The sequence below is a fragment of the Bos indicus x Bos taurus genome, chromosome 5 (assembly GCF_003369695.1).
Source record: "Bos indicus x Bos taurus breed Angus x Brahman F1 hybrid chromosome 5, Bos_hybrid_MaternalHap_v2.0, whole genome shotgun sequence".
NCBI classification, from domain to species: Eukaryota; Metazoa; Chordata; class Mammalia; order Artiodactyla; family Bovidae; genus Bos; species Bos indicus x Bos taurus.
Window position 1 is genome coordinate 13091466 of NC_040080.1, and position 25035 is coordinate 13116500.

At 51.4% G+C, this 25035-nt stretch overlaps 2 protein-coding genes across 3 annotated transcripts in view; one reads left to right on the plus strand and one right to left on the minus strand.

Annotated features, from left to right (window-relative positions):
* DDX11 (DEAD/H-box helicase 11) overlaps positions 1-3136 on the minus strand; it is a 31193-nt gene extending 28057 nt beyond the window's left edge. For both annotated transcript variants that reach the window (XM_027541024.1, XM_027541025.1), the window contains exon 1: positions 2996-3136. The gene's annotated coding sequence lies outside the window, so the exon portion shown is untranslated. The remainder of the gene's footprint in view (positions 1-2995) is intronic.
* A 12355-nt stretch (positions 3137-15491) lies between these two features.
* Positions 15492-23586, plus strand: FKBP4 (FKBP prolyl isomerase 4). The gene is made up of 10 exons (XM_027541028.1): positions 15492-15887; positions 17711-17855; positions 18275-18417; positions 19190-19310; positions 19580-19736; positions 20348-20438; positions 20529-20612; positions 20855-21040; positions 21647-21886; positions 22809-23586. The coding sequence occupies exons 1-10, from the start codon at positions 15783-15785 to the stop codon at positions 22914-22916; spliced, it is 1380 nt and encodes a 459-aa protein (XP_027396829.1). The 5' UTR covers positions 15492-15782; the 3' UTR covers positions 22917-23586.
* The last annotated feature ends 1449 nt before the right edge of the window (positions 23587-25035 follow it).

Here is a 25035-nt window from a genome sequence, read left to right on the forward strand (position 1 = left end):
GCAGGCAATCAGTAAACAGGCAATAAATGAATACCCAGTCTGAGGCAGGGGCTGTGGGAGGGGGTTTCTGTCATTCAGAGAGATGGGGAGAGAATATCTATTACTTCAGTGTCTAGTCCAACGGCCAGTTCTTTGATGGTTTCAAACTGTTTTCATATAACCTCACAACCCTATGCAGTCAGGATTTTTATTAGTTCTTTTTCACAGTTGAAGAAACCAGGGCTCAGAAAAGTTAAGTGATTTGCTCACAATCACTCAGCAAGTGCTTGAATCCAAGATTTTAACATATATCTGCCTGAGCCAGGGCTTCCCAGGTGGTTCAGTGGTTAAAGAATCCGCTTGCCAAGCAGGAGACCTGGGCTTGATCCCTGAGTCGGGAAGATCCCCCAGAGAAGGGAATAGCTACCCACTCTGGTATTCTTGCCTGGGCAGAGCAGCCTGGCAGGCTACAGTCTGTGGGGTCACAAAAGAGTTGGACACAACGAAGCGCCTAAACAGCAGCAGCAGCCTCTGAGCTCCTGAGCTATAGATTTCTAATCTTCCTCCCACCAGGGTAAGTAGGATGAAAAGACTTGGTTACCAAACTTTAGAATGACAACACGAAACAATAAAGAACAAAAGTAATTATTATTTCACTTCTCTGTGGGTGGTAATTAGGGATCTCATTATTCCAGGAGCAGCACAAGCTAAACCATAAGTGAAAAAAGGGTTTAGCTAAATCCAAGGATAAAGGATTCACTAAGTGCTGTTTTAAAGATGTTTAGTATAACTTTTCCAATCTCTTCAGGCTGGTTGCCTGGACATGAGCCCACACACACACAAGTTGTCCCTAGAACTCCCCACCAGTGTGAAAACACAAGGAACGGCAATCTCATGCTCACTCAATGGGTTAAGACACACGAAGGTATCTCAGGTACAGTTCAGTCGCTCAGTCGTGTCCGACTCTTTGCGACCCTATGGACTGCAGCACACCAGGCCTCCCTGTCCATCACCAACTCCCGGAGTTTACTCAAATTCATGTCCATTGAATCGGTGATGCCATCAGACCATCTCGTCCTGTCGTCCCCTTCTCCTCCAGCCTTCAATCTTTCCCAGCGTCAGGGTACACACAAGTCCTGAAAGTACTCATTTTCTCATTTTCTGTAGTCTTCGATGATCACTTATTTACCTGGGTACAAGCTTGCTACAGACAGATGGTGTTCCCCCTACCCCAAATTCATGTGTTAAAAGCCCTAACCCTCATTGTGAGGCTGTATCTGGAGAAAGAGCTTTTAGGGAGTAATTAACATTAAATGTGGAGAAGGAGATGGCAACCCATTCCAGTATTCTTGCCTGGGAAATCCCATGGATAGAGAAGCCTGGTGGACTTACAGTTCATGCAGTTGCAAAGAGTCGGACGCTACTGAGTGACTAACGTTTTAACATTAAATGAAGGAGGTAATTAGGATTAAATGGAGTCCTAATGGTGGGGTCCTGTCCCCTATAGGACTGGTGGCCTTGGACTTCCCAGCCTAAAGACCTGGAGAGAGAAGTTCCCTGTTCAGGCCTCCCAGCCTATGGCAGCCTGAGCAGGTGAGACACCTGTATTCCAGGTACCATCCTACTGTTCTCCTCCTAAAGCGCTTTAACTCCACATACCTGGGAGACAACGCGGCTCTAGCTCACCTGCTGTGAATCTGGGGTGGCAGGGCTGAGAGCTGCCAGCTGGCCCCAACCCCACGTCCTCGTCTTGCTTCTGTCTCCCACCCGGCTCTGCTCTCGGAGCTGTCACACTGTGTGACGATTTAGCTGCACTTTTCACGGCACTGCCTCCCACAGTTCAGTTCAGTCGCACAGTCGTGTCGGACTCTTTGCGACCCCATGAATCGCAGCACGCCAGGCCTCCCTGTCCATCACCAACTCCCGGAGTTCACCCAAACTCATTTCCATCTGTCCCAGTCCTCTTGGCCAGCCACTGCTCCACAAGGATTCGCCGAGTGGCAGGATGGCTCTGGGGGGTCAGACTGCCCAATTTGGGATCCCACCTGTATCCCCGGAGAAGGCAATGGCACCCCACTCCAGTACTCTTGCCTGGAAAATCCCATGGCAGAGGAGCCTGGTAGGCTGCAGTCCATGGGGTCGCTAAGAGTCAGACACGACTGAACGACTTCACTTTCACTTTTCACTTTCATGCATTGGAGAAGGAAATGGCAACCCACTCCAGTGTTCTTGCCTGGAGAATCCCAGGGACTGGGGAGCCTGGTGGGCTGCTGTCTATGGGGTCGCACAGAGTCGGACACGACTGAAGTGACTTAGCAGTAGCACTAGCAGCAGTAGCCTGTATCCCCGCTTAAGTCCACATCTCTGACTCCGTTTCCCCAGCTGTAGGGGGCAATCAGTTCGCGCTCAGTTGTGTCAGACTCTTTGCGACCCCATGGACTGCAGCACGCCAGGCCTCTCTGCCCAACGCCAGCTCCCGGAGTTTACTCAAACTCATATCCATCGAGTTGGCAATGACATCCAACCATCTCATCCTCTGTCATCCCCTTCTCCTCCTGTCTTCAATCTTTCCCAGCATCAGGGTCTTTTCTAATGAGTCCTGTTCTTCGCATCAGGTGGCCAAAGTATTGGAGTTTCAGCTTCAGCATCAGTCCTTCCAATGACTATTCAGGACTGATTTCCTTTAGTATGGACTGACTGGATTTCCTTGCAGTCCAAGGGACTCTGTCCTTTGCAGGAGACGGGGAACGGCGCATTCGGTGGCCCTGCAGGGATCAGCAGGTACTACCACGTGCAAAGCGCGCTCACCACCTCCGGCGGAACCGCCCCTCAGCCACCAGCTGGCGACCAGGTCCCGCCCCGCGGCCTCTCCCGCCCTCCCATTGGTGCCTGACCTGTCGATCACACGGCGACCCCGCCCCAGGACGCTTTCCCGCCACCGGCCAGTCCCGCTCCCCGGCAGATCCACCAGTCTGCCCTTTCTCATCTCGCTCCACGTTCTCGGCACCGCGCTCACCTTCCTCGGCGGGAGGGCTGCTCCGCCGAGGCCAAACCGGCGAGCAGTCCAGGCGGACGCCGCTGAACCTGAAACTCCGGCTCCTCGCCGGTGTCAGCGTCTTCCAGGGCAGCACGCCGCGCTGCACGCTCCCCCACCCCCCAGCATAGCGCATGCGCACCCCGGGGCTCGGTGGGGCGGGTCCCCGTGTTGCGCCACTACGCTTGCGCGGCAGGCTAGTCCCGGGCTCTGCCTCCATAGCCAAATAGAGCGTCCCGTCGCTGCGCTCCGGGGTCACTGCGCGTGCGCGCTCCTTGGCTTACCCTGGGGATGGAGTTCGCGTTTGGTGTCTCTGCGCGTGCCCGGCGCGTTCAGCTGGGGCGGGAACCCTAGAGGAGGGATCGTGATCTGGGATCTGTACCCTTCCTTCTCTGCGCCCTCCGCCGCCATCCGTGGGGGGTGTTTCTTTGCCAGCTGGGAGACATAAATACTGAAGGCAATGGCACCCCACTCCAGTACTCTTGCCTGGAAAATCCCATGGACGGAGGAGCCTGTTGGGCTGCAGTCCGTGGGGTCGCTGAGAGTCGGACACGACTGAGCGACTTCACTTTCACTTTTCACTTTCATGCATTGGAGAAGGAAATGGCAACCCACTCCAGTGTTCTTGCCTGGAGGATCCCAGGGACAGAGGAGCCTAGTGGGCTTCCGTCTATGGGTCGCACAGAGTCGGACACGACTGAAGCGACTTAGCAGCAGACATAAATGCTGAGCGCAGTCGGTTGACTTCAATTGACCATGTTTATCGAACAGGTGGCGCTAGTGGTAAAGAACCCGCCTGCCAGTGCAGAAGACTTAAGAGACACTGGTTCGATCCGTAGGTTGGGAAGATCCCCTGGAGGAGAGCATAGGCAACCCACTCCAACATTCGTGCCTGGAGAATCCCATGTAGCTTGGTGGGCTACAGCCCATGGGGGTCGCAAACAGATGCGGCTGAACCGACCTGGCACCACCTAAGGACCAGGTGCGTAGCTGACTAAGGAAGCCAGTATTCTGGTCCTGGAACTGAGCCTGGTAAAACCAGCTTCCTCTGCCCAGGTTTTCATTAACATCTTTATCTAAAACTTTACTCCCTTTCTTATCCCGCACCTGTTGCCCTCAGGATTGAAAAGTATCCAAGAAAAGGGGGGATTGGAACCCAGCAGCACCCTACAAGGGCTTCCCAGGTGAAAACGCCTCTCCCTGTTCTCTTTCTTGTTTGTAGAAAAGGACTTTGGTCTTTTGATACCCTTCCCGAGTTCCCCAGGGAAGGCACAGGCAATTATTGATAAAGGAACACAGAAACAGAGCAGTTAAACAGAAGTTAGGAGCATCATTCATTGATAAAACAACCCTGGAGCCTCCTCAAGACGTATACATAGTAATCTGACACCCATCTTTGAGCAGTTCTGTGGGAACTGAGACCCTCACCCCGGGGAGGACGGTGGCTACAAGCTGAGCACAAGCATGTGAAACCCAGACTGTCTGGAACCAGAAGGTTGAAGATTAAGATACCTGAAACACTGCCCTATTACCTCATCTCCAACCAATCAGAAGACAGCCGCTGTGCTCCTGGCTCAGTCCTGCAGTCAGCCTTGTACTTTCCCTCACCACAACCCGCTGTCAGGAAATTGACTGCCATGTGGAGGGTTGTTCAGTCGCTCAGTCGTGTCCAACGCTTTGCAATCCCATGGACCACCACGCAGTGTGGAGGGGGAGCAGCCCCGAAGCTCAATCTGGTCGTAGACCCTGCTCCTGTCTGACCTTAATGTGAGACCCAGTTATTTTACCTCTGGAATGGACAGCACCTCCCCAGCCCACCTCAGCAGGGTTGAGACAGACTAAGTGATTAAATAGTTAATCCCACTAAGGGGTTCTATATAGAAAGATGGGAGACTCCTGTAAGTTAATGATTACTTGAGAAAGCAGGTGTGCTTAGCAACACACCCATGTGACAGAAGCATGAGACATGCCCCCAGACAATAAAACAGTGGTGGCATGAGCCCCACATCCTGCCCAGTGAGCTCAGTAAGTTAGTGATCCCTAGGACATGCTCTCTGCACAGATGAAAAATAATATTGTTTGTGAACCTAGATTAACCATGCAGGGACAAGAAAACTCCCCTGCTCAACCCGGAGGAGGAACTAATGATGAAAATGACATCTACTCAAGAAAGACAAAGAAGGTCTTATCCCCCTCCCCACTTTTCCTTTGATTATAAAACTGTAGCCCAGTACGTCCTCAGCATATGGCATGTTTTGCCCACCTGCTTAAAAGCCTCACACATGTCCTATTCCGGTAAATCACTTATCTACCACTTTGCTCTTACTGAATTCTTCTCTGCACTGAGACATAAAGGACTATGGTAACGAAGCTCTTCGGAGCCCCTGTGAAATGACACTTTCTGGTCTGGAAGCCAAGTTGAGGACTGTTGCTACTGGCCCCAGTCCTGCCTCGGGGGGTTCACCTGGTCGGGAGGGTAGAGCACATCTCCTCACCCCCTCGGACGTGGTTCTTCTTTGTCCACTCAGGGATTGGACTGCATGACCCCTGTGAGCTTTTCTGAAGGCACATCCAGTGTGTGTTTTCCAACACCACACAATAACCCAGTTTTGACACTACCTGCAGGTAACTGGGATCCCACATGTCAGGGGCTGAGTCCCACAGGACTGCAACATGAGACAGCCCCAAGGCCAGGTCATCATCTGTGCTGCTTGCCTTGTTGTTGTTGTTGTTCAGTCACTCAGTCGTGTCCGACTCTTTGTGACTTCATGGACTGCATCACGCCAGGCTTCCCTGTCCTTCACTGTCTCCCAAAGTTTGCTCAGACTCATGTCCATTGAGTCAATGATGCCATCCAACCATCTCATCCTCCATTGCCCTCTTCTCCTCCTGCCTTCAGTGTTTCCCAGCATCAGGGTCTTTTCCAGTGAATCAGTTCTTCGCATCAGGTGACTGAAGTATTGGAGCTTCAGCTTCAGCATCGGTCCTTCCAATGAATATTCAGGGTTGATTTTCTTTAGGATTGATTGGTTTGATCTCCTTGCTGTCCAAGGGACTCTCACGAGTCTTCACCAGCACCACAGTTGTTAAGCTACTACTGACTATAGATCAGAGGTTCCCACAAGCTCCTCCTTGGGTTTGATTAATTTGCTAGAGAGACTGACAGAACCAAGGAAAACATTTTACTTATGAAAACATCAGTTTACATAAAAAGACATAACTCAGGAACCCAGGAGGAAGAGATGCACAGGGCAAGTGTATGCTGAGGGAGCGGAGTTTCCACTTTCCCTACACCTCCATGAGCTCACCAACCCAGAAACTCTCCAAACCTCATCTTTCCATGTATTTAATAGAGGCATCATTACGTCACGAACAAGTTAATTAAATCAATGGTCATTGGTGATGTCTTCCTTTTTTTTCTTTTGTGGCCACATCCTGCTACACGTGGGACCTTAATTCCCCAACCAGGGACTGAACTAGCCTAGCGTCCACTGCCTTGGAAGGCAGAGTTTTAACCACTGGACCACCATGGAAGTCCCATTGATGATCGAACTCCATCTCCAGCCCCCTCCCCTCCCAGGAGGCTTGGGGATGGGCCTGACCATTCCCACCTCCCAGTCACCCAGTTTGTTCCCCTGGCTCACAACCTTAGGCTGGTTACCTAGGGGCTTCCCCAAAATCACATCATTAACATAACAAGAGACACCTGTATGTCTTTCCTCGGGAAATTTCAAGGATTTTAGGAGCTCTGCTAAGAGCTGGGACAGAGGCCAAAAGTATATTTATTATCACAATATCTCAGGAAGGGTCTATGAAATTACAACTGGGGGCATTTTATGCTAAATGGTCCCTGGGAATGACCTTGGTAATTGGTGTGATTTCCTGGCAAGATAAGAAACTTTAGGGACAGTTTCTGAGGCTTAAAGGAAAGGTTTTCAAGAAGAAGAGCCAGTGTTACCAGTTGTGTAAAAACCTGGGGGTGGGAATTTACAAAAGGATGATTCCAGAGCCTGTTTTCTGTCAGTACTTCCAACTATCACTGACTGGTGTAGTTTGAAAAGGGCAAAGTACTATCACCCTTTGGAATGCATTTAATTTTTACATCGGACACAATTCAGTTCCTAACACAAACCATGGATTCATGTCTTCTACATATATATGTGTTCAGTCATTCCAACTCCTTGCGGTCCCATGGACTACACCCCACCAGGCTCCTCTATCCATGGAATCTTCCAGGCAAGAATACTGGAGTGGGTTGCCATTTCCTACAACAGGGGATCTTCCCGACCCAGGGATTGAAACCACAACTCTTGCATTTCCTGCAAAGACAGGCTGATTCTTTACCACTAGTGCCATCTGGGAAGCCCCTAGAGAATGGGCCCTTTGGAATGAGGCCCATCAAAATCCTGAAAAGGTCTCTGATGCTTCAGTCTTAAGTTTATGTAAATGTTGCATTTACTATACAACCACTGCTTGTTTCCACATTTAAAAATTGTCTTAAAGTAATTGTCATCTGGTAAACTTGACACTTCAAGAAAATGTACTGCGTTTTGGTCTATTTTTTCAAAGTTCCCCCTCCCCATTCTAAACACACACACACACACACACATCCCTAGAGTACAAATTCTCTAAGAAGCATCATGGGAGGAATAGAAGATGATAATACTTGGAGTCTGGTTGTAGAAGACTTAAAGTGTGAAAGTGAGTCACTCAGTCATGTCCGACTCTTTGTGACCCCATGGATTGTATATGTATAATTCTCCAGACCAGAATACTGGAGTGGGTAGCCTTTCCCCTTCTCCGGGGGATCTTCCCATCCCAGGGATCGAACCCAGGTCTCCCACATAGAAGGCGGTTTCTTTACCAGCTGAGCCACCAGGGAAGCCCAGAAAACTTTAAACAGCAAGCTAACAAGTTTAGACTTTATCTTATAAGCCATTTGTACATCACTGAAATGTTTTTTTAACAGAGGAGTGAAATTGCAAAAGCAGTGTCTTGGAAATAATAAGCCAGAAGCAGGGTGAAGAATAGCTTGGAGGGGAAAGAAACCAAAAGCAAGCAAACAAGTCAGGTTATGCAATAAACCAGACAATGCAGTAGGGACTTGGATCTCAAGAGCGGCAATAAATATGGAGGATAGGGACTTCCCTGGCAGCCCAGTGCTTTAAGACTTCACCTTCCAATGCATGGGGTGAAAGTTCAATCCCTGATCAGGGAGCCAAGATCCCACATGCCTCGGGGTCAAAAAACCAAAACGTAAAACAGAAGCAATGTTGTAACGCATTCAATATTCTCCTAGTTAAACCCCTAGTTTAACTCCTGTTAAACCCCTAGTTAAACCCCTGTGGCTTCCTGTTTCCTCCATGGGTCTGGCCCAGGCTCCACTGCACAGCAGTCCATGACCCCTCCGTGGCCCCCACTTCTGAGTCTCTCCATCCCTCTCCATCACCCTTTGTTCAAGCTGAGCTTGCCGTGGAGGGTCAGGCTCACTCAGCTGGTTTTGAAGCAACAGGGAAGGGGGCTGTGAGACTCTATTTGTGTTTTGTAATAGGTTCATTTGTACCGCTTTTTTATATTCCACATATAAGTGATGTCATTTGATAATGTGTCTTTCTCTGATTTACTTCACTCAGTATGACAGTCTCTAGGTCCATCCACGACGCTGCTTGCTGTTGCTGTTCAGTCGCTCAGTCGTGTCTGACTCTTCGCGACCCCACGGACTGCAGCACGCCAGGCTTCCCTGTACATCACCAACTCCTGGAGTTTGCTCAAAGTCAAGTCCATCGAGTTGGTGATGCCGTCCAACCATCTCGTCGTCTGCCATCCCCTTCTCCTGCCTGCAATCTTTCCCAACATCAGGGTCTCTTCCAATGAATCAGCTCTTCCCATCAGGTGGCCAAAGTATTGGAGATTCAGCAGGCTGCTAATGGGCATTATTTCATTCTTTTTACGCTGACTCACTCTTTTAGATCATGGACTCCTCCAGAGTGGGGTGTCAGATTGGCACCCCCAGTGCCCAGCGCAGAGCTTTGCACCTGGTGGGCACTCATTGACTCCTGGAGATGGCGCTGAGGTTGTGCCTGCAGGATAGGGAACTGACTGCTGCCCTCTCCTGGCAACAAGAGGCATTGTCCAGACCACAGACTTCCCTCCCATCCTTTGCCAAAAAAGAAAAGGAGGAAAGGGAGGCAGTGCCTAAAGACAAAGAAAGCTCCAGTCACTCTTTCTAACTCTTAAATACTTGTGAATTAAGAATATGGGCAGAAAGTGGATTCATGGGCTGGGTGCTGAGGATGGTTGGGAAGTGACAGCCAAAAGGTATGAGATTTCTTTACAGGGTAATGAAGATGTTGTAAAATGAATTGTAGGGACCTCCCTGGTGGTCCAGTGGTTAAGACACCACACTTCCAATGTAGGGGACCCAGGTACCTGGGTTTGATCCCTGGTTGGGGAACTAAGATCCCACAAACCTCGAAACGAAATAAATACATAAATAAAATGGATTAGAGTGGCGATTGCATGACTCTGTTAAAAGCCCCTGAATTGTACACATCTTTTCCATGAAGTGTAGCTTGAAGGATTTTAATTTCCTGACCAGGGATCGAACCCAGATCCTCCACAGTGAACATACAGAGTCCTTACCACTGGACCTGCAGGGAACTCTCTGAATTGTACACTTTAAATGGATAAGTTATATGGTATCTGAATTCTATCTCAGTAAGGCTGTTACCAACATCCGCTGGATCATGGAAAAAGCAAGAGAGTTCCAGAAAAACATCTATTTCTACTTTATTGACTATGCCAAAGCCTTTGACTGTGTGGATCACAATAAACTGTGGGAAATTCTGAAAGAGATGGGAATACCAGACCACCTGACCTGCCTCTTGAGAAATTTGTATGCAGGTCAGGAAGCAACAGTTAGAACTGGACATGGAACAACAGACTGGTTCCAAATAGGAAAAGGAGTACGTCAAGGCTGTATATTGTCATCCTGCTTATTTAACTTCTATGCAGAGTACATCATGAGAAACGCTGGACTGGAAGAAACACAAGCTGGAATCAAGATTGCCGGGAGAAATATCAATAACCTCAGATATGCAGATGACACCAGCCTTATGGCAGAAAGTGAAGAGGAACTAAAAAGCCTCTTGATGAAAGTGAAAGAGGAGAGTGAAAAAGTTGGCTTAAAGCTCAACATTCAGAAAATGAAGATCATGGCATCGGGTCCCATCACTTCATGGGAAATAGATGGGGAAACAGTGGAAACAGTGTCAGACTTTATTTTTCTGGGCTCCAAAACCACTGCAGATGGTGACTACAGTCATGAAATCAAAAGACGCTTACTCCTTGGAAGGAAAGTTATGACCAACCTAGATAGCATATTCAAAAGCAGAGACATTACTTTGCCAACAAAGGTCCGTCTATTCAAGGCTATGGTTTTTCCTGTGGTCATGTATGGATGTGAGAGTTGGACTGTGAAGAAGGCTGAGCGCCAAAGAATTGATGCTTTTGAACTGTGGTGTTGGAGAAGACTCTTGAGCGCCGGCGCAGGCTCTGCTCGAGCTGATGCGATCAAGCTCCCTCCCTCCCTCCCTCCATCCCTGGGTCCCTGGGCCATGTCCCTACAATGGGAAATCCAGGGCAGCTACCTGAACAGTCTGGGTCTGAGCCCAGTGATCCCAGGTGGCCTTGCACACTCAGTTCAGCACCTGCCCTTGGAACAAATCGGGGGACAACTGGAAGGGCTGTCACCGAGGAAAAGTGCAACGCTGCCCTGAGTTCAGTGCCCAGCGCGCTGTCGCCAGCTCTCAGCTCCAGGGCCCTAAGGTCGCCTGCGGCTCCAAGCCTATGGGCCCGGCCGCCTGCCCACTCCATGCCTGGAGGTCTCCGGACCCACTCAATAAATAGCTTTGCACCAACTGGCCATCAATAGGTAATACAGACGGTGAGCGTTAAGTGGGTGCAAGTTGAGAAAGAATAGTTAGGATGTCGCCACTGATCAGTGAAGCCCCTGAGGAACCCAGAGCCCCGTGCAGAAAGACACCCCTTCCCCCTCCGCCCTCTACCTGAGATCCCTGAGTATTCCCACCCCGCCCCACCCCCCTGGCTAGGGGCGCCCAGAAACCCGGGAAGAAAAAAGCTGAGGCCGTCAGCCCGAGGACACGCCCAAAAATAGTGCCCCTGGAGGAGGCTGGCTTGGGGAGGAAGGCTGCTGAACAACACACCTGCAGGGCCTTTGGGAAGACATGAACTCTCAGGTGCTTCTGAGTACACGTTTTAGCTACATGCTGAAAGGATAAATAGCAAAGTCAATATTTGACTAGAGCTGACTGTGACCGACACAGATGGACTTTTGGGATACAAGAGTAAATCTGAGCTTTCATACAAGCTTTTTTTGTTATTATTTTACGATTTAAACATTTAAAAATATTAGCAGACCAGTTACAGAAGTTTGATGTAATACCAAAGAAACAATAATTTCTTAATTTCTCAATAGTAAGAGCTGCTGGCTTGCCCCTGTGGTCACTGCAGAGCACATTTATGATGGTAAACACATTCACTCTCCACTGAGGCCGATGCAGGGCTGGGTTCCTCCCAAAAGGGGATCCTAGTTCCAGTTATGCTGATTAGATCTGATGCCCTGGACCCACATGTGATCCTTGATCACAGACAGGTTTGGGGAAGGTGGAAATGAGGCATTTGGTTATTGGACACTCCCATGAATGAGGCCAAAGCCAAATTTCAGTTTACCTACAGACATGGAAGGATGAAGACAGGCTACTTTTTATTGTCCCAAAGAGCAAAACAAAACAAAATATATTTATCTTAAGTATGAAATTAGATTTTATCTTTTAAAAGAAGGAAAATACTCTTTTCTTTCAGTAGGACAGGCACCAAATATACCATCTGCTTTCCCCCAAGGAGATCGGAAACCCAAGGAAATAATATTAAGATCAAGTCTTTACTTCACAGGGTGCCCAGACTTGTTGGGATGACAAAATATCAAAGCTAGTGTATTAGATAGTCATTTTCATCATTGAGTGTGAAAGAGAAAAAAGTACAGATGTTATTCATAATAGCATCAGGAAAAAGCACTATCCTAGACACCATGCATCAAACCCCTGTCCAGACCAGTCAGTGGCTCTCAATCTGAAGACTGGAGACTTTGGGGTCTTTCAGATCTATACTCCAGCATTCAACAGGCTGAACAAGTGAGACATGGCACACACACACTCATGACCGTTTGCTATGTGCCATGCACTGCGTTAAGTACGTCACACGTGATAATTTATCATTTAACCCTCAAAGAAAACCCCTGTGACATAGACAGTATTATGATTCCCATCTATCCCAGAGATGAGGAATGCTTGCCCAGTGACCCGGGGTGTGTTCAGTGATGAAGCTTCAAGCATCCACTGTGTGCAGACCCCACATGTGTATGCAGTGTTCAGTCGTGTCTGACTCTTTGTGACTCCACGAGCTGTAGCCAGCCAGGCTCCTCTGTCCACGGGATTCTCCTGGCAAGAATACTGCAGTGGGTCGCCATTTCCTCCTTCAGAGGATCTTCTGAACCCAGAGATCCAAGCCACATCTCCTGCGTTGCAGGTGGATTCTTACCCCTGAGCCGCTGGGGAAGCCCGAATAGCGGTCTATTGTTATTCAAATGCGTGAAAATGGAGCTGTAATCTCTAAAATAAGTAAATATTTTATGAAATGTTCAGTAGCTGTTTTGGTTAGTAGTATAAATTGTGTTTTCTCAGTTGACAGACACCAGAAGTAGCAAGAAATTATGAAATGTCCTTAACATTTTTGGTATTAACATTTTTTTTCACACCAGTCATATCGGTGATGTTCTAATTCTTAGGTTGGGAGTGTGGTATATTCCCAAGGTCCATTATGTTGGTATGTTACATAACGTGTATATGTGTACACAATGCTCATCTCACATTCTCTTGGACGATTCAAGTACTATTTTTTTTTTTTACTGTTTAAGAGCATTAGCAGTCAAAAAAGTTCCTTTTTAAAGAACCTTTAGAAACAAAGGGTTTAGGGAATTTCCTGGTGGTCCAGTGGTTAGGACTCCTTGCTTCCACCGCCACAGCTAAGGGTTCAACCCCTGGTCAGGAGGAACTAAGATCCCACACTCCAAGCAACATGGCCAAAATAGTAACAACTAAATAAAATAAAAACTAAACAATTAAAACAAGGGATGTTTATGTCTGAGGGATGGACCTGGCATTTGGGAGATGTACCATGTGAGTTCCCAAAAGGTTCATTCTGACAATAATGAGCCAGATAATAAAAATAATAACAAAACTAACCAGAGCACCTAAAGAGTAAGGTGGGGAGTGGGGAAAGGAAAAGTGTGCTCTCTTCCTCTAGCAAAAGGGGGGAGTTTCAGAAGGATTTTGAATGACTGACTGGTACGACTGAAAATAATCGCGTTATTAAACATCTTTAATGGGAATACTAATTTAAACCAGCTGAGGGTTAAAAAAAAGGGGGTGTGGCTGGGCAACAGATGAGGGAGAGGGAAAGAAAATTTGGGGAATTTCTTGGTGATCTAGTGGTTAGGACTCTGCCTGTTCACTGCCAAGGGTATGGGTTCAATCCCTAGCAAGAAAAGAATGAAAAGAAAACAGATTGGAAAAAAAAACAAACCTATCTGTGCACTTTCTACATTGAGTACGTGTAAGTTTTACAATCCGAAGAATATAATGTAAATAAAATGCAAAATAATTCCAGAAACAGAAAAAAAAAACTGGGGGATCCTAGAACCCAGTGACTACTGTCCCTCCTCACCCCTTCCATCTCCCAGACCCCTCAACCATTCATTGACTGAAAGAGCACAGCACTTCCTCCCTGGAAACCTCTACCTCTGACCCTTCCCTTTCCCCTTCCACGAGGTTTTCTCCTGTCTTACAGACCTCTGTATCCTATCCAGGTCTCACCAGAGCACTCATCCCATCAGAATCATGAGCATGATTTACTAACCTGTGTGAAGGTGGGCACTGGGCTAGATGCCCGACATACATTCCTGCTTTGTAACCATCACAACTACCCTCGTTGACAGGTGTTCCTATCCCTGTTAATCTGCCCCAAATTGGTTAGTATGTTGGGGACCCAACTCCTTGCTTACTCTCTAGAAAGAGCACGTGCTCTTTCTACTGCCAGTATGTGTGCAAAAGCGGTCATATCTTGGGTGCTCAAGTAAAACATGCTGACTAGCAGATACGTACAACTGTTTGCTGCCAGTAAAGAAATAGATGCTTTTAGAAAAGCATTACTCGACTGGAACTTTTCTATACCAACTTGTTCAGCCAGATAATATCCAGTGGCCCCAGCTTCAAAAGAAATCAGTACACACAAGACAGTGACCGTACACAGGTGCAGGAGCCAACAGCAAGATAACTGCCAAGGCGGCAAGCCAGCACCCTACCCTCCGCCCGTCTCCCGCAACTTCGGAGGGCCACCGTTACTTCTCACCCTCCTGAGGACAGTGGTAGAAAGGAAGCGGATTTACTCTCTAGTGAGGCAATCCCCTCAAGTCCGCTGAAGGCCAGTCACTGAATGAAAAACGTCTTAATCGAGGCTAAATACATTTGCTGGAAGAAACGATTTTATTTGTCCTGCATCCCTTCCCAGCCAATCCCAAGAGAAAAGACTACAATGAATTACCTGGTTATAATATTGAAATTTTATCCGAAAACAGCCCTTTTAGTTTTCTACCTATATAGGACAGTCTTCATAATACAGTGCCAAGCACTGAGCAAGGGCTCCAAAACAAATAAACAAAAAACCTCATTATTATTGGCATACACATTTCTTCAGCCAATAATTATTTGATAACACGCACCAGATACTAAACTGGGCTTAAGTGGTAAGGAAGAGCAGGACCCTCCATACACAGATCTTTTTGTCAAAAAGTTATTGTTTTGGTAACTATGGCGCTTCCTAGTCGCCACAGGAAGTCCATGAATACACGGGAACCCAGTATTAAGAAAATATTCCTCTTCATGGGCCTTCAGTAAGATGCAGTGGCTCTCCTCGCGAGTTGAACCCATTCTATGTGTTCAGTTGTATTATTGTCGGGAAAGGCCCCTTTAACACACGGGCCATTTCTTGCAAACGGGCAGATCGCAGCGTTTCGCCGGGCCCAGGGCGCACGCTAGCCCCTCTCCGGGGAAACCCAGACGCCTCCCCGGCCCTACACGCCCAGGTAACGCTCCCCTCGCTCTGCATTCAGGACGCGCGCCTGGCCAGGCGGGGAGGCCGGCAGCCCGCGGCTCGGGCCGGGGCGACGCACGCGCGGCACCCACGTCCGGCCGCGCGGCGTCGGATGCTGCGGGGGTATCGAGAAGGATCTGGAAGAATCTGGCTAGACCGGGGGGACGGGAGGGGGAGGCTGGGAGAACGAGAGGCGGGGGCGGGGGCTGGCTCCGAGTCCGAGGGTCTCGGGGCCGGGGCGGGGCTAGGCGGCCGGCGGGAGGAACGAACCAGAAACCACCTTCCGCAGGAGCGCCCTGAGCTCCAGAGCCTGAACCCGCTCGGCCGCCGGTGCCTCTAGAAAGTTCTCCCCCCACGTCCCTCGCGGCCGCCCGGCTCCTCCCAGCCCCTCCCTCCGAGGCGGTGGGACCAATCGCTCCCCCGGCCGCCCACGACCCCACCTCCTCCTCCGCCCGCGCCCGAGCAGAGAGGTGCGCGAGCCCCGACCCGCTGCCCGCACCGCCGCGCACACTCCGGCGCCCGCTGCCCGAGAAACGGCGTGATGACCGCCGAGGAGACGAAGGCGGCCGAGAGCGGAGCGCAGTCGGCGCCGCTGCGCCTCGAAGGGGTGGACATCAGCCCCAAGCAGGATGAAGGGGTGCTTAAGGTAAGGGGCAGGGGGCGCCCCGGGGTGGCGGCGGGGGGGTTCGGGCACTGGGAGCGCCCCAGTATCTGGCCAGGGCTCGGACGGCCGCCTTTCAGCCTCCCGGCTGGCCGTTGAGCAGGCCATGCAGCCGTGGCCCTGCGCATCGCCTTCCTGGCCAGGCTGCCGGTTCAGGGCGGGAGGGCTGCCACACGTTCGGAAGGGGAACATCTGGGCTGAGGCTCCCCAGGCCTGGGAAGGGTCCCTGAGCGCAGCGCCTGCTCTGGCTGCGGCATACGCCGGGAGGGGCGCGGCTGGGGGCGGACGCGCTCGCGCGGGGGGCCTGGCGGCGTGCACCGCCCCGCTGCGATCTGCGACCCGCGGCCGGCTTCTTCCCGGCCGCCGCTGCCGCCAGGGAGCACCCCCACCCAACCCCAGCCGCCTGCGTCTCCGGGGTGCGGAGCTTGCCGACCCCGGCAGTTAAACATTAGCCAGGACGCGAACAGGGTCCCGGGAGTTATTGCCTGGCCCGCGCGGGCCTTTGTGCGACTTGGCGCGCGGTCCTGGCGCCCTCCGCCCTCTGGTCACCCCTTTCCTAAAGGCTGGGACCCGGCTAGGTCACCCGCTCGGCCATGCTGTCCCCCTCCCCCCCCCGGCCCCGGTGCATGCCGGGACCTGTAGTTCACCCACTCCCCGCCCGCACCGCACCCCACCCCACTCCACCCCCGGCCCGGGGCCTTCTTGAGCGCGGGGTGCGGGACTGGGAGGAGGTGCTTTGGTTGGGCGCCGTAAACCGTGTTACGGCTGGAGGAGCCAGGCAGCAGGGCGTCTTGACCCGGGTCAGGACAACCGGCCGCGGTTCGGAGCAGGTTCTGCGCTGTCCAGGATGGCGAAATCCTAGCCCGGCTTCGTTCCTATCTTCACCCAGTCTTTCTGCTTCTCCTGGCTTCCCGCAGCTCAGCCCACGTGTGCGTGTGGCCAGGGCAGGTTGGAGACCTCGGCGAGCTTCTTAGCCGTTTCAGAAACGCACCTGGCTGCTCTCCCAGTGTGCACGCGGGCTTCCAGGGAGACCCCCATTTCCCCTTTTCATTCTCCACACCACCTTTTCATTTTTCTGTTTACTCAAGTCCATGTGCCTTGCATCGTGGGAGCTTTCCTTTAGAGGGTAACTTGTACACTTAACCAGGTAGACCACCTTTTTATAAACGCTAAAGAAGAGAAGCAGGTTCTTCTAAACACTGGGAAATATTCTGGCCCTGACTTCAAGGACTGCAGTAGCCTACCAGTCAGGAACGCTCAAGTCCCAGGTCAGAGCCTAGGGCCTCCTGCTCAAAGGCCCTTGGCTCACTTGTAAGCTGGTAATTGCTCTTAACCTCTCCTGGACTTTCTGGTTTCCCTCTTCTCTCTAAACCAGACCTGATTGGATGACTGGAGTTTAGGAAGCATGAGGAAATGTAGCATAAATACTTTCCCCTTTGCTGCTGATAAATTCAGTGTTTTACTGGTTTAGTCCTGTAACCACTGTGATAGGGTTTATCATCACTACTTTACAAATATGGTCAGTTTAGAGAGTTAAAGTGACTTCTTTAAGATCGTAACAGCAAAAATGATCTCAGGTGTTTTGTCTCCAGTGTTTCAAACCAAGTCATGTCATGGTCCAAGAAAGGGAGGTCAGTTTAATTCTAGCCAAAGCCCACAGCAGAGTCATTTGATGAAGGGTTTGTTGAGTTACTTGCAAGGAGGCAGAAGAGACCGTTTACATTCTGGCCAGAGGCATGCGAACAGTCATGGTTCCTCTCTGTGTCCATCCCCAGGGACTCAACCTTTTCTCCTTCCCTTCCGTCCAGGTCATCAAGCGAGAGGGCACCGGCACAGAGACACCCATGATTGGGGACCGAGTCTTTGTCCACTACACAGGCTGGCTGCTCGATGGCACCAAGTTCGACTCCAGCCTGGACCGCAAGGACAGGTTCTCCTTCGACCTGGGGAAAGGTGGGCATGGTTAGCAGGCTCTTAGGACTGGGGTGTGTGCGCTGTCACAAACAGAAACCGTATTCTCAGAAGCTTAAACAGGGAACAGCTTATTACAGTTCTTTTTTTAATTTCCACTGTCCTGAAACTATTGATTTTTTTAATCTCTCATTGCCTTGATCACCTTCAAAAACCTTGCTTCCTTTTCTGGGGTGGAACCTCTTTATTTCAGAGTTGAGTGATTTTTCTTTTTTTCTTTTTTTTGAGAGGTCTGAGACCTGATACCATTTATCGCAACCAGATTTTCTACCTTCCTGGTCCCATTTCTAAATAGTACCCAGCTTCCCTTTGGGCATGGGACAGTAAGTCTCTCAGGCCACTGTTTGAACCCAGAGGGAGATCCCTGCCAAAGAGGACCTGTTTCTTTTCTGTACCTACAGGGGAGGTCATCAAGGCTTGGGATATTGCTGTAGCGACCATGAAGGTGGGTGAAGTGTGCCATATCACCTGCAAGCCAGAGTACGCCTATGGCTTAGCGGGCAGCCCCCCGAAGATCCCTCCCAACGCCACGCTTGTGTTTGAGGTGAGTGTCCAGCCACAGAGGGCCAGGCAGAGAGCCAACCTTATCTCAGCCCAGGGTCTGGCTGCCCTCCAGCCCTTCCTGCTGCTTGGAGACAATGTAGCCAAGGCTGAGGGCCTGCTCTCAGGGGAGGGAAGACAGGGAGTGCGCATCACCTACTGCTACTGCCAGAGAATTGTCAGTGGGCAGGTTTCAGTTGTGGGGAGGTGACCGCAAGCCCCTCTTTCAGACTTCAAGCAGCGGGGTGAGGGCTTGAGGCCTATTCATCTCGAGAGGGGTGCTCAGAGGGAGGTGGACCAACACGAAGGAATTGGGAGGTCACAGGCTCCATGCAGTCATGACTGACAGTGGAGAACATTGGTGCCCTGGAGATAAGATGCAGGCAGAGATGCTTCTCGCATGGGTCGAGGCAAGGGGCAAGCCTTTGCTGAGAAGATGGAACTTCACTGTGTTAAGACTCACAGATGGTTGAGCCCTACGCAGTGGAGGCTTGGAGAATGTTGGAAAGACTAGTGAGAGATGTGGGGTCATTTCTAATGCCTGTCGGATGGAGCTTGTCTAGCAGCTGAATTAGGACCATCTGGAACACGTGCTTGTTCTATAGGGCAGTCATTAAGGAGACTGATAGCAAGGTCGAGACCAGGGCCGCTCCTGAGAACTTAGCCACTTGGTCCACTCCTGGTGCGGCTGCCTGTGCAGTCAGACCTGCTCTGGCCCTTACTAGGGACTCTTGTGGGAGAGAGGGGAGCATGGATCCTTACATCTTGTCCCACAGGTGGAGCTGTTCGAGTTCAAGGGTGAGGACCTGACAGAAGAGGAGGACGGCGGAATCATCAGGAGAATACGGACGCGGGGGGAGGGCTATGCCAAGCCCAACGAAGGTGCTCTCGTGGAGGGTGAGGCTCACAATCTGGGATTCTCACTCGGGCTCCGCTGTGCAGGGCCTGGGTGGCTGTGGGCAGGTCCATACCTTTCTGTGATCCAGCTTTCTTATCTGTAAAGTGAGGGATTGAACCACATTCTCTTAACATCCCTCCATCTGAGAATGCAGAAAGGCATCTGGGGAGTAGGAAGGGACAGGGCAGGGGGGTGGCTGGGGGTGGCTGGTGCATCCCTTAGTCACCAGCCCACTCAAATCCAGTGCATTGTCTGTCTGCCACGCCAGTTGTACTGGAAGGATACTTCAAGGACCAGGTGTTTGACCGGCGGGAGCTCCGCTTTGAGGTCGGCGAGGGGGAGAGCATGGATCTGCCCTGTGGGCTGGAGAAAGCCATCCAGCGCATGGAAAAAGGAGAACATTCCATTGTGTATCTCAAGCCCAGGTGAGGCCAGCTCTGGCCCAGGTGTGGGCAGTCTGTAGAGCAGGTGGACGAACTGAGGTCAGATCTTGTCCAGGTGAGTTGTAGAGCCAGCCTGTATTGTATAGCCAGTTGTGTCCTCCCCTGCCAGCAGTCACTATGCGCTGGTCACTCGGCACAGACACCTCAGGACCTCTGTTGTACTCAGGAGCGTGGCCACAATCACCCACATCTTTTTGAATCAAAACCTCATCTCTTCAGTTATGGCTGTGGCAGATTACCTTTCCCAGCCCAAGATTTTCATCTCCTGTTAATTGAGTCGTTACTAATGTTTGTTGAAACATACCTACTATGTGCCAGACACAGTGCAGAAAATTCCTGGGTGTTCAGAGACATTGTTCCCACCTTCTAATGGCTCTCTGCTCAGGGAGATAATCGTGCCAGTGCGTAATGTGAGTTACTAGAATGATGTGTAAGATGTAAGAGCCCAACTAACTGTGTGAAGAAGCATCAGGGAAGATTTTGCCAAGCAGGGAAGTTTGCACCAAGACCAAAGGGATGGAGGGCACTTTGCAGGAAACCTTTTAAGTATGAAGCAAGTTAAGAAACGACCTGGTGTTTTCTTGCCACCACAGATATGCTTTCGGCAGTGCTGGGAAGGAGAAGTTCCAGATCCCACCAAATGCTGAGCTGAAGTATGAAATACATCTCAAGAGTTTTGAGAAGGTGAGTTCGTTCAGGGTCTTCCCTGCGCCACCTCGGACGTAACTCCTTGGGGCGGCTGACAGCTTGTTTTTCTCCTTTGGGGTATGGCAGGCCAAGGAGTCCTGGGAGATGAGTTCAGAGGAGAAGCTGGAGCAGAGCACCATAGTGAAGGAGCGAGGCACTGTGTACTTCAAGGTGAGCCCGCAGCGAGGTCCTCAGACACTCCCAGGGTGGGCTCTGCCACGGCAGCGGGCTTTCTGCCAGGAAGTGGACAGGCTGGTACCTGCAGCTGTCACCAAGAGGATCTGAGCTGGCTGGTCGGGTTGGGGCAGGGCGGGTCATGACTCTCATACCCCTGGGTCACTGGTGTCCACGGACTGTGACAGCCTGGGGCCGCCGAGCCTGTGCTGGGTGCCTGAGCCTGCCCCCGCTTGTAGGAAGGCAAGTACAAGCAAGCTGTGCTGCAGTACAAGAAGATTGTGTCCTGGCTGGAATACGAGTCCAGCTTCTCTGATGAGGACGCAGAGAAGGCGCAGGCCCTTCGGCTGGCCTCCCACCTCAACCTGGCCATGTGTCATCTGAAGCTACAAGCCTTCTCCGCTGCCATTGAGAACTGTAACAAGGTGAGGCTCCTTAGGCGGGTGAGGGCGGTGTGTCCAGGCAGGGCTGGGTGCGCCCCCGGTGTGCCTGAAACTTGGCCTTGGTGACTAGGGCAGGGGAGGCAGGATGGAGCTGTGGGGCTCTGAGGTGGAGGCCCACAGGCAGCAGTGTGGGAAGCAAGCGGGTTTTTGGCTTAGTTAAGGTCAAGGACGAGGGCACAGAGGCGAGTGGAAGCACTGGTTGGAGGAACCAGTCCAGCATTCTCCCCTCCTGGCCCTCTGCCTCTCCCTCCTGTACCCGCTTTATTCTGAAGGGGGATGGGCTTCCCTGGAGGTCCAGTGGTTAGGACTCTGCGTTTCTATCCCTGGGGCGCGTGGATCCCTGGTGGGGAACCAAGCCATGAGCCACATGGTTCCCCTGCCCCCCAGAAAGAGAAGAGCGTGTTAGCGTCCAGGTGGTTTTCATCTGAAGGCCCGTTTTCCTGTGTGCCTCGGCTAAATGAGGTGCCTTCCTAGCCTCAGGTCCTTTCCACGTGGTGCGTAAGACCTGTTCATCGGGGGTGGGGCCCCTCTCACCGGCAGTGACTTGGGAGGATCTGAGACTTGCTGCTGCTCCTCTGTGTGTCTTAGGCCCTGGAACTAGACAGCAACAATGAGAAAGGCCTCTTCCGCCGAGGAGAGGCCCACCTGGCAGTGAATGACTTTGACTTGGCACGGGCTGACTTCCAGAAGGTTCTGCAGCTCTACCCCAGCAACAAGGCGGCCAAGGCCCAGCTGGTCGTGTGCCAGCAGCGCATCCGCAAGCAGCTTGAGAAGGAGAAGAAGCTCTACGCCAACATGTTTGAGAGGCTGGCTGAGGAGGAGACCAAGGTGAGGATGGGCAGGGTGGGTGGGAGGAGGTGCCATCACCTGGTCCCGTGCCAGTCTGTGTGTATCCCTGTGTGTTGTCCCTGCTCAGGCCCTGCGGGTTGGGAGCTGGATGTTCTGTTGTGCTTCCCGCCCTGTATTCTCTGTGCCCATTAGTAAAACACAGGTTTAAGAACCTGAGGTTTAAAGAGGTGATAGTTGGATTCAAAGTGCACAGAAGAGCCTGTAGTAAAAAAGGCTGCAGGGCAGGCAGTGCTCCCGGGTGTAGGGCAGCAGGCGCTGCCTCCTGCCTGTGCCTCGTGCTTCTTGGACGTCACACCTGAAGCTCATTTACATCAACGTGCAAAAGAGCTCATGTAGTATTTCACTGAGTGGGTGTATTGTATCTTATTTACCCTGTTCCCTGCTTCTTAGTCTCTGCGTTCTAAGCCTGCACTAACAGAAATATAATGCAAACCACATTTCTAATTTTAAATTCCTAGTAGCTGTGTTTAAAAACAAGTAAAATAGGTGAAGTTAATTTTAATATTTAATTGACCCAAGGTATCTAAATATTTTAACACGTGGCACTTCAAAATCCAATGTGTATTTTAAACCAGTTTGAACTAGCTATATTTGAAGCGTTCAGTGCCCTGCCATGGCCAAGTTCAGTTTTCCGTAGTATTGCAATAAACGATGAGTCCCTGATTCTGTACACGCATGCACAGGTGTGTCTGGTCTCTGTAATTCTGTTGGAAGTTCGTGTGTACTATTTTTTATGTGGCGTGCGGGTTTTGGGTACAGACTCCATGGTGTCAGTGTGCAGGGCGATCACTTGGGTACAGGCAGGTGAGTGGGGGCCTGGAGTGACAGTCAGCTTTCTCGTCAGGGGAGAGGGCCAAATGAGAACTGGTGTTGACTCCCTGCCCCTCTTCCCTTCTCACAGGCCAAGGCCACAGTGGCTGCGGGAGACCAGCCAGCTGACGCCGAGATGAGGGACGAGCCGAAGAACGACGTGGCTGGGGGCCAGCCTCAGGTGGAGGCGGAAGCATAGCCTTGCCCCAGCCCTGTCCCCATGGCTGCCTGCCCGCCCCCCCACCCTACTCCACCCTGTTAGTTTTGTACAAACTGAAGAATTTTGAGTGAATTAGACCTTTATTTTTCTATCTGGTTGGATGGTGGCTTTGGGGGAAGGGAGAGAGGAGCAGGCTGGGGGGTGGGGGGGTCATTTTAGGTGGTGTCTCCCCTCCCCCCACTCCATTCCACGTGAATGAATGTCCCTCCACATGCACACTCATCAGAATGTTAATTTATTTTGCTTCCTGTTTGCTGTGTCCATTTTTCAGATAGTAGAAGGGGCGAGTGGTAGGGATGTGAGGTCCGACAAGAAGGCAGGGTGGACAGGGAGACTCCTCCTGGGCAGCCACTTCCCCTCCTCCCTCCTCCTGGTCCGTTTCCAAACACGCGGCCTCCATGTGGGTGCTAGGGGCATGGGAAAACCACTGCTGTGCCCGTTACCTCCACTCCCTTCCTCCTCAGCCCAGTTGTTGCGGCTGATGCTGTCTTCTGGTGTCATGGTGACCACCCTTGTACCCCCTCCTGTCAGTGTCCCTTTTCAGCCAGGTCGCATCCCCACCCCCTCAGCCTCTTCTCTGCACGTTGCTGAAGGTCCAGGCTTGCCTCAAGTTCCGTGCTTGAGCAATAAAGTGGAAACACTAAAAACCTGGGTGTCGGGCAGCCCTTTCTCTGTTCAGCCTCAGGGTGGGTGTGGGCGGCTGCACGGTTGGGGCAAAGCTCAGGGAGCCGCCCACCTTGTGCGCAGCCCCACCTGCAGCGCAGCAGACTTGTGCAGCGGTCTAGGAGGGCCTGCTGGGCACTGCATGGACTACAGCAGGGCCTGCGCTGAAGGCCTGGCCAGGGGCTCCCCACATCCCTCCCTGCCGCAGCCTGGCAGGTCTTAGTAGTTCTGGTTTTTCTTGTCCTAACTGCTTAGGAAAATATACAAACATGTAAACTTCTGGGACCAAACTACTGAGTTTGCTTTGAGGTTCAATGTTTTGGCTTCTGCCTAAGCAATTCAGTAGAGTGTTCAAGCTTTCTTGGCTTCCTTACAGAGTGAAACCCCTGGTGTTAGCAATACCTGTCACCTTGTACACAAGGGAACAGGGACGAATAGTTACAAAGCCTGACGGCACTGACAGCCGCTCGGGCCCACTCTCCAGCTTGCTGCTGCTAGGACGCTTCAGTCGTGTCCGATTCTGTGTGACCCCATAGACGACAGCCCACCAGGCTCCCCCGTCCCTGGGATTCTCCAGGCAAGAACACTGGAGTGGGTTGCCATTTCCTTCTCCAATGCATGAAAGTGAAAAGTGAAAATGAAGTCGCTCAGTCGTGTCCGACTCCTATCGACCCCATGGACTGCAGCCCACCAGGCCCCTCCGTCCATGGGATTTTCCAGGCAAGAGTACTGGAGTGGGGTGCCACTGCCTTCTCTGCTCCAGCTTGTTGCCTGGCCTCAATGGGGGGAAAGCTTGTGCTGCTTTCTCGCCGTGCTTTGACCCATGGCTTTTGCAGCATTCCAGGGCTCTGAGAGAAGCCAAGGGGCACAAGTGAGGCATCACATGTCTTGTCCAGATGCTCCTGACTGCAAGCCAGAGCCTGTGTGCCTTTCTGCCCCTGTGTGGGCTGTCCATTCCTTCCTGCACCGTGATAGAGTGCACGATATATGCCACATGCCTGTGCAGTTACTTCCAGGAGGACTTTTCTCCATTCTTTGTCATGGTGCAGGACTCACTTGTGTGTGGAAAGGTTCACCAAGCCATAGAGCACAGCTGCTGCTGGAGCCAGAACGAAAATTCGCCTGTTCTCTCCCAGCGCCTCTGCTTGCTCTCTGCTGGGGTCACAGCAACGCCCTGGGCTTAGGGTTTGTGTCCTGGTGTCACAGCCCATGATACAGATAACCCTCGGTAAGCACTTGCAATATAAACCCAGCCCTAAACCAAGAGCGTCACACGGATTAACTTGGATCCTTGAAACCATTCCACAGAAAGAGGCATTGCCCCGGATTACAGGCGAGGAAACCAAGGTTCAGAACTTGAATGGGAAGAAGGTCTGCCTGGAATGTGAGATGACCTCTTAACCAAATCCAGAGTGGCCTGAGGTTCATGAAACCT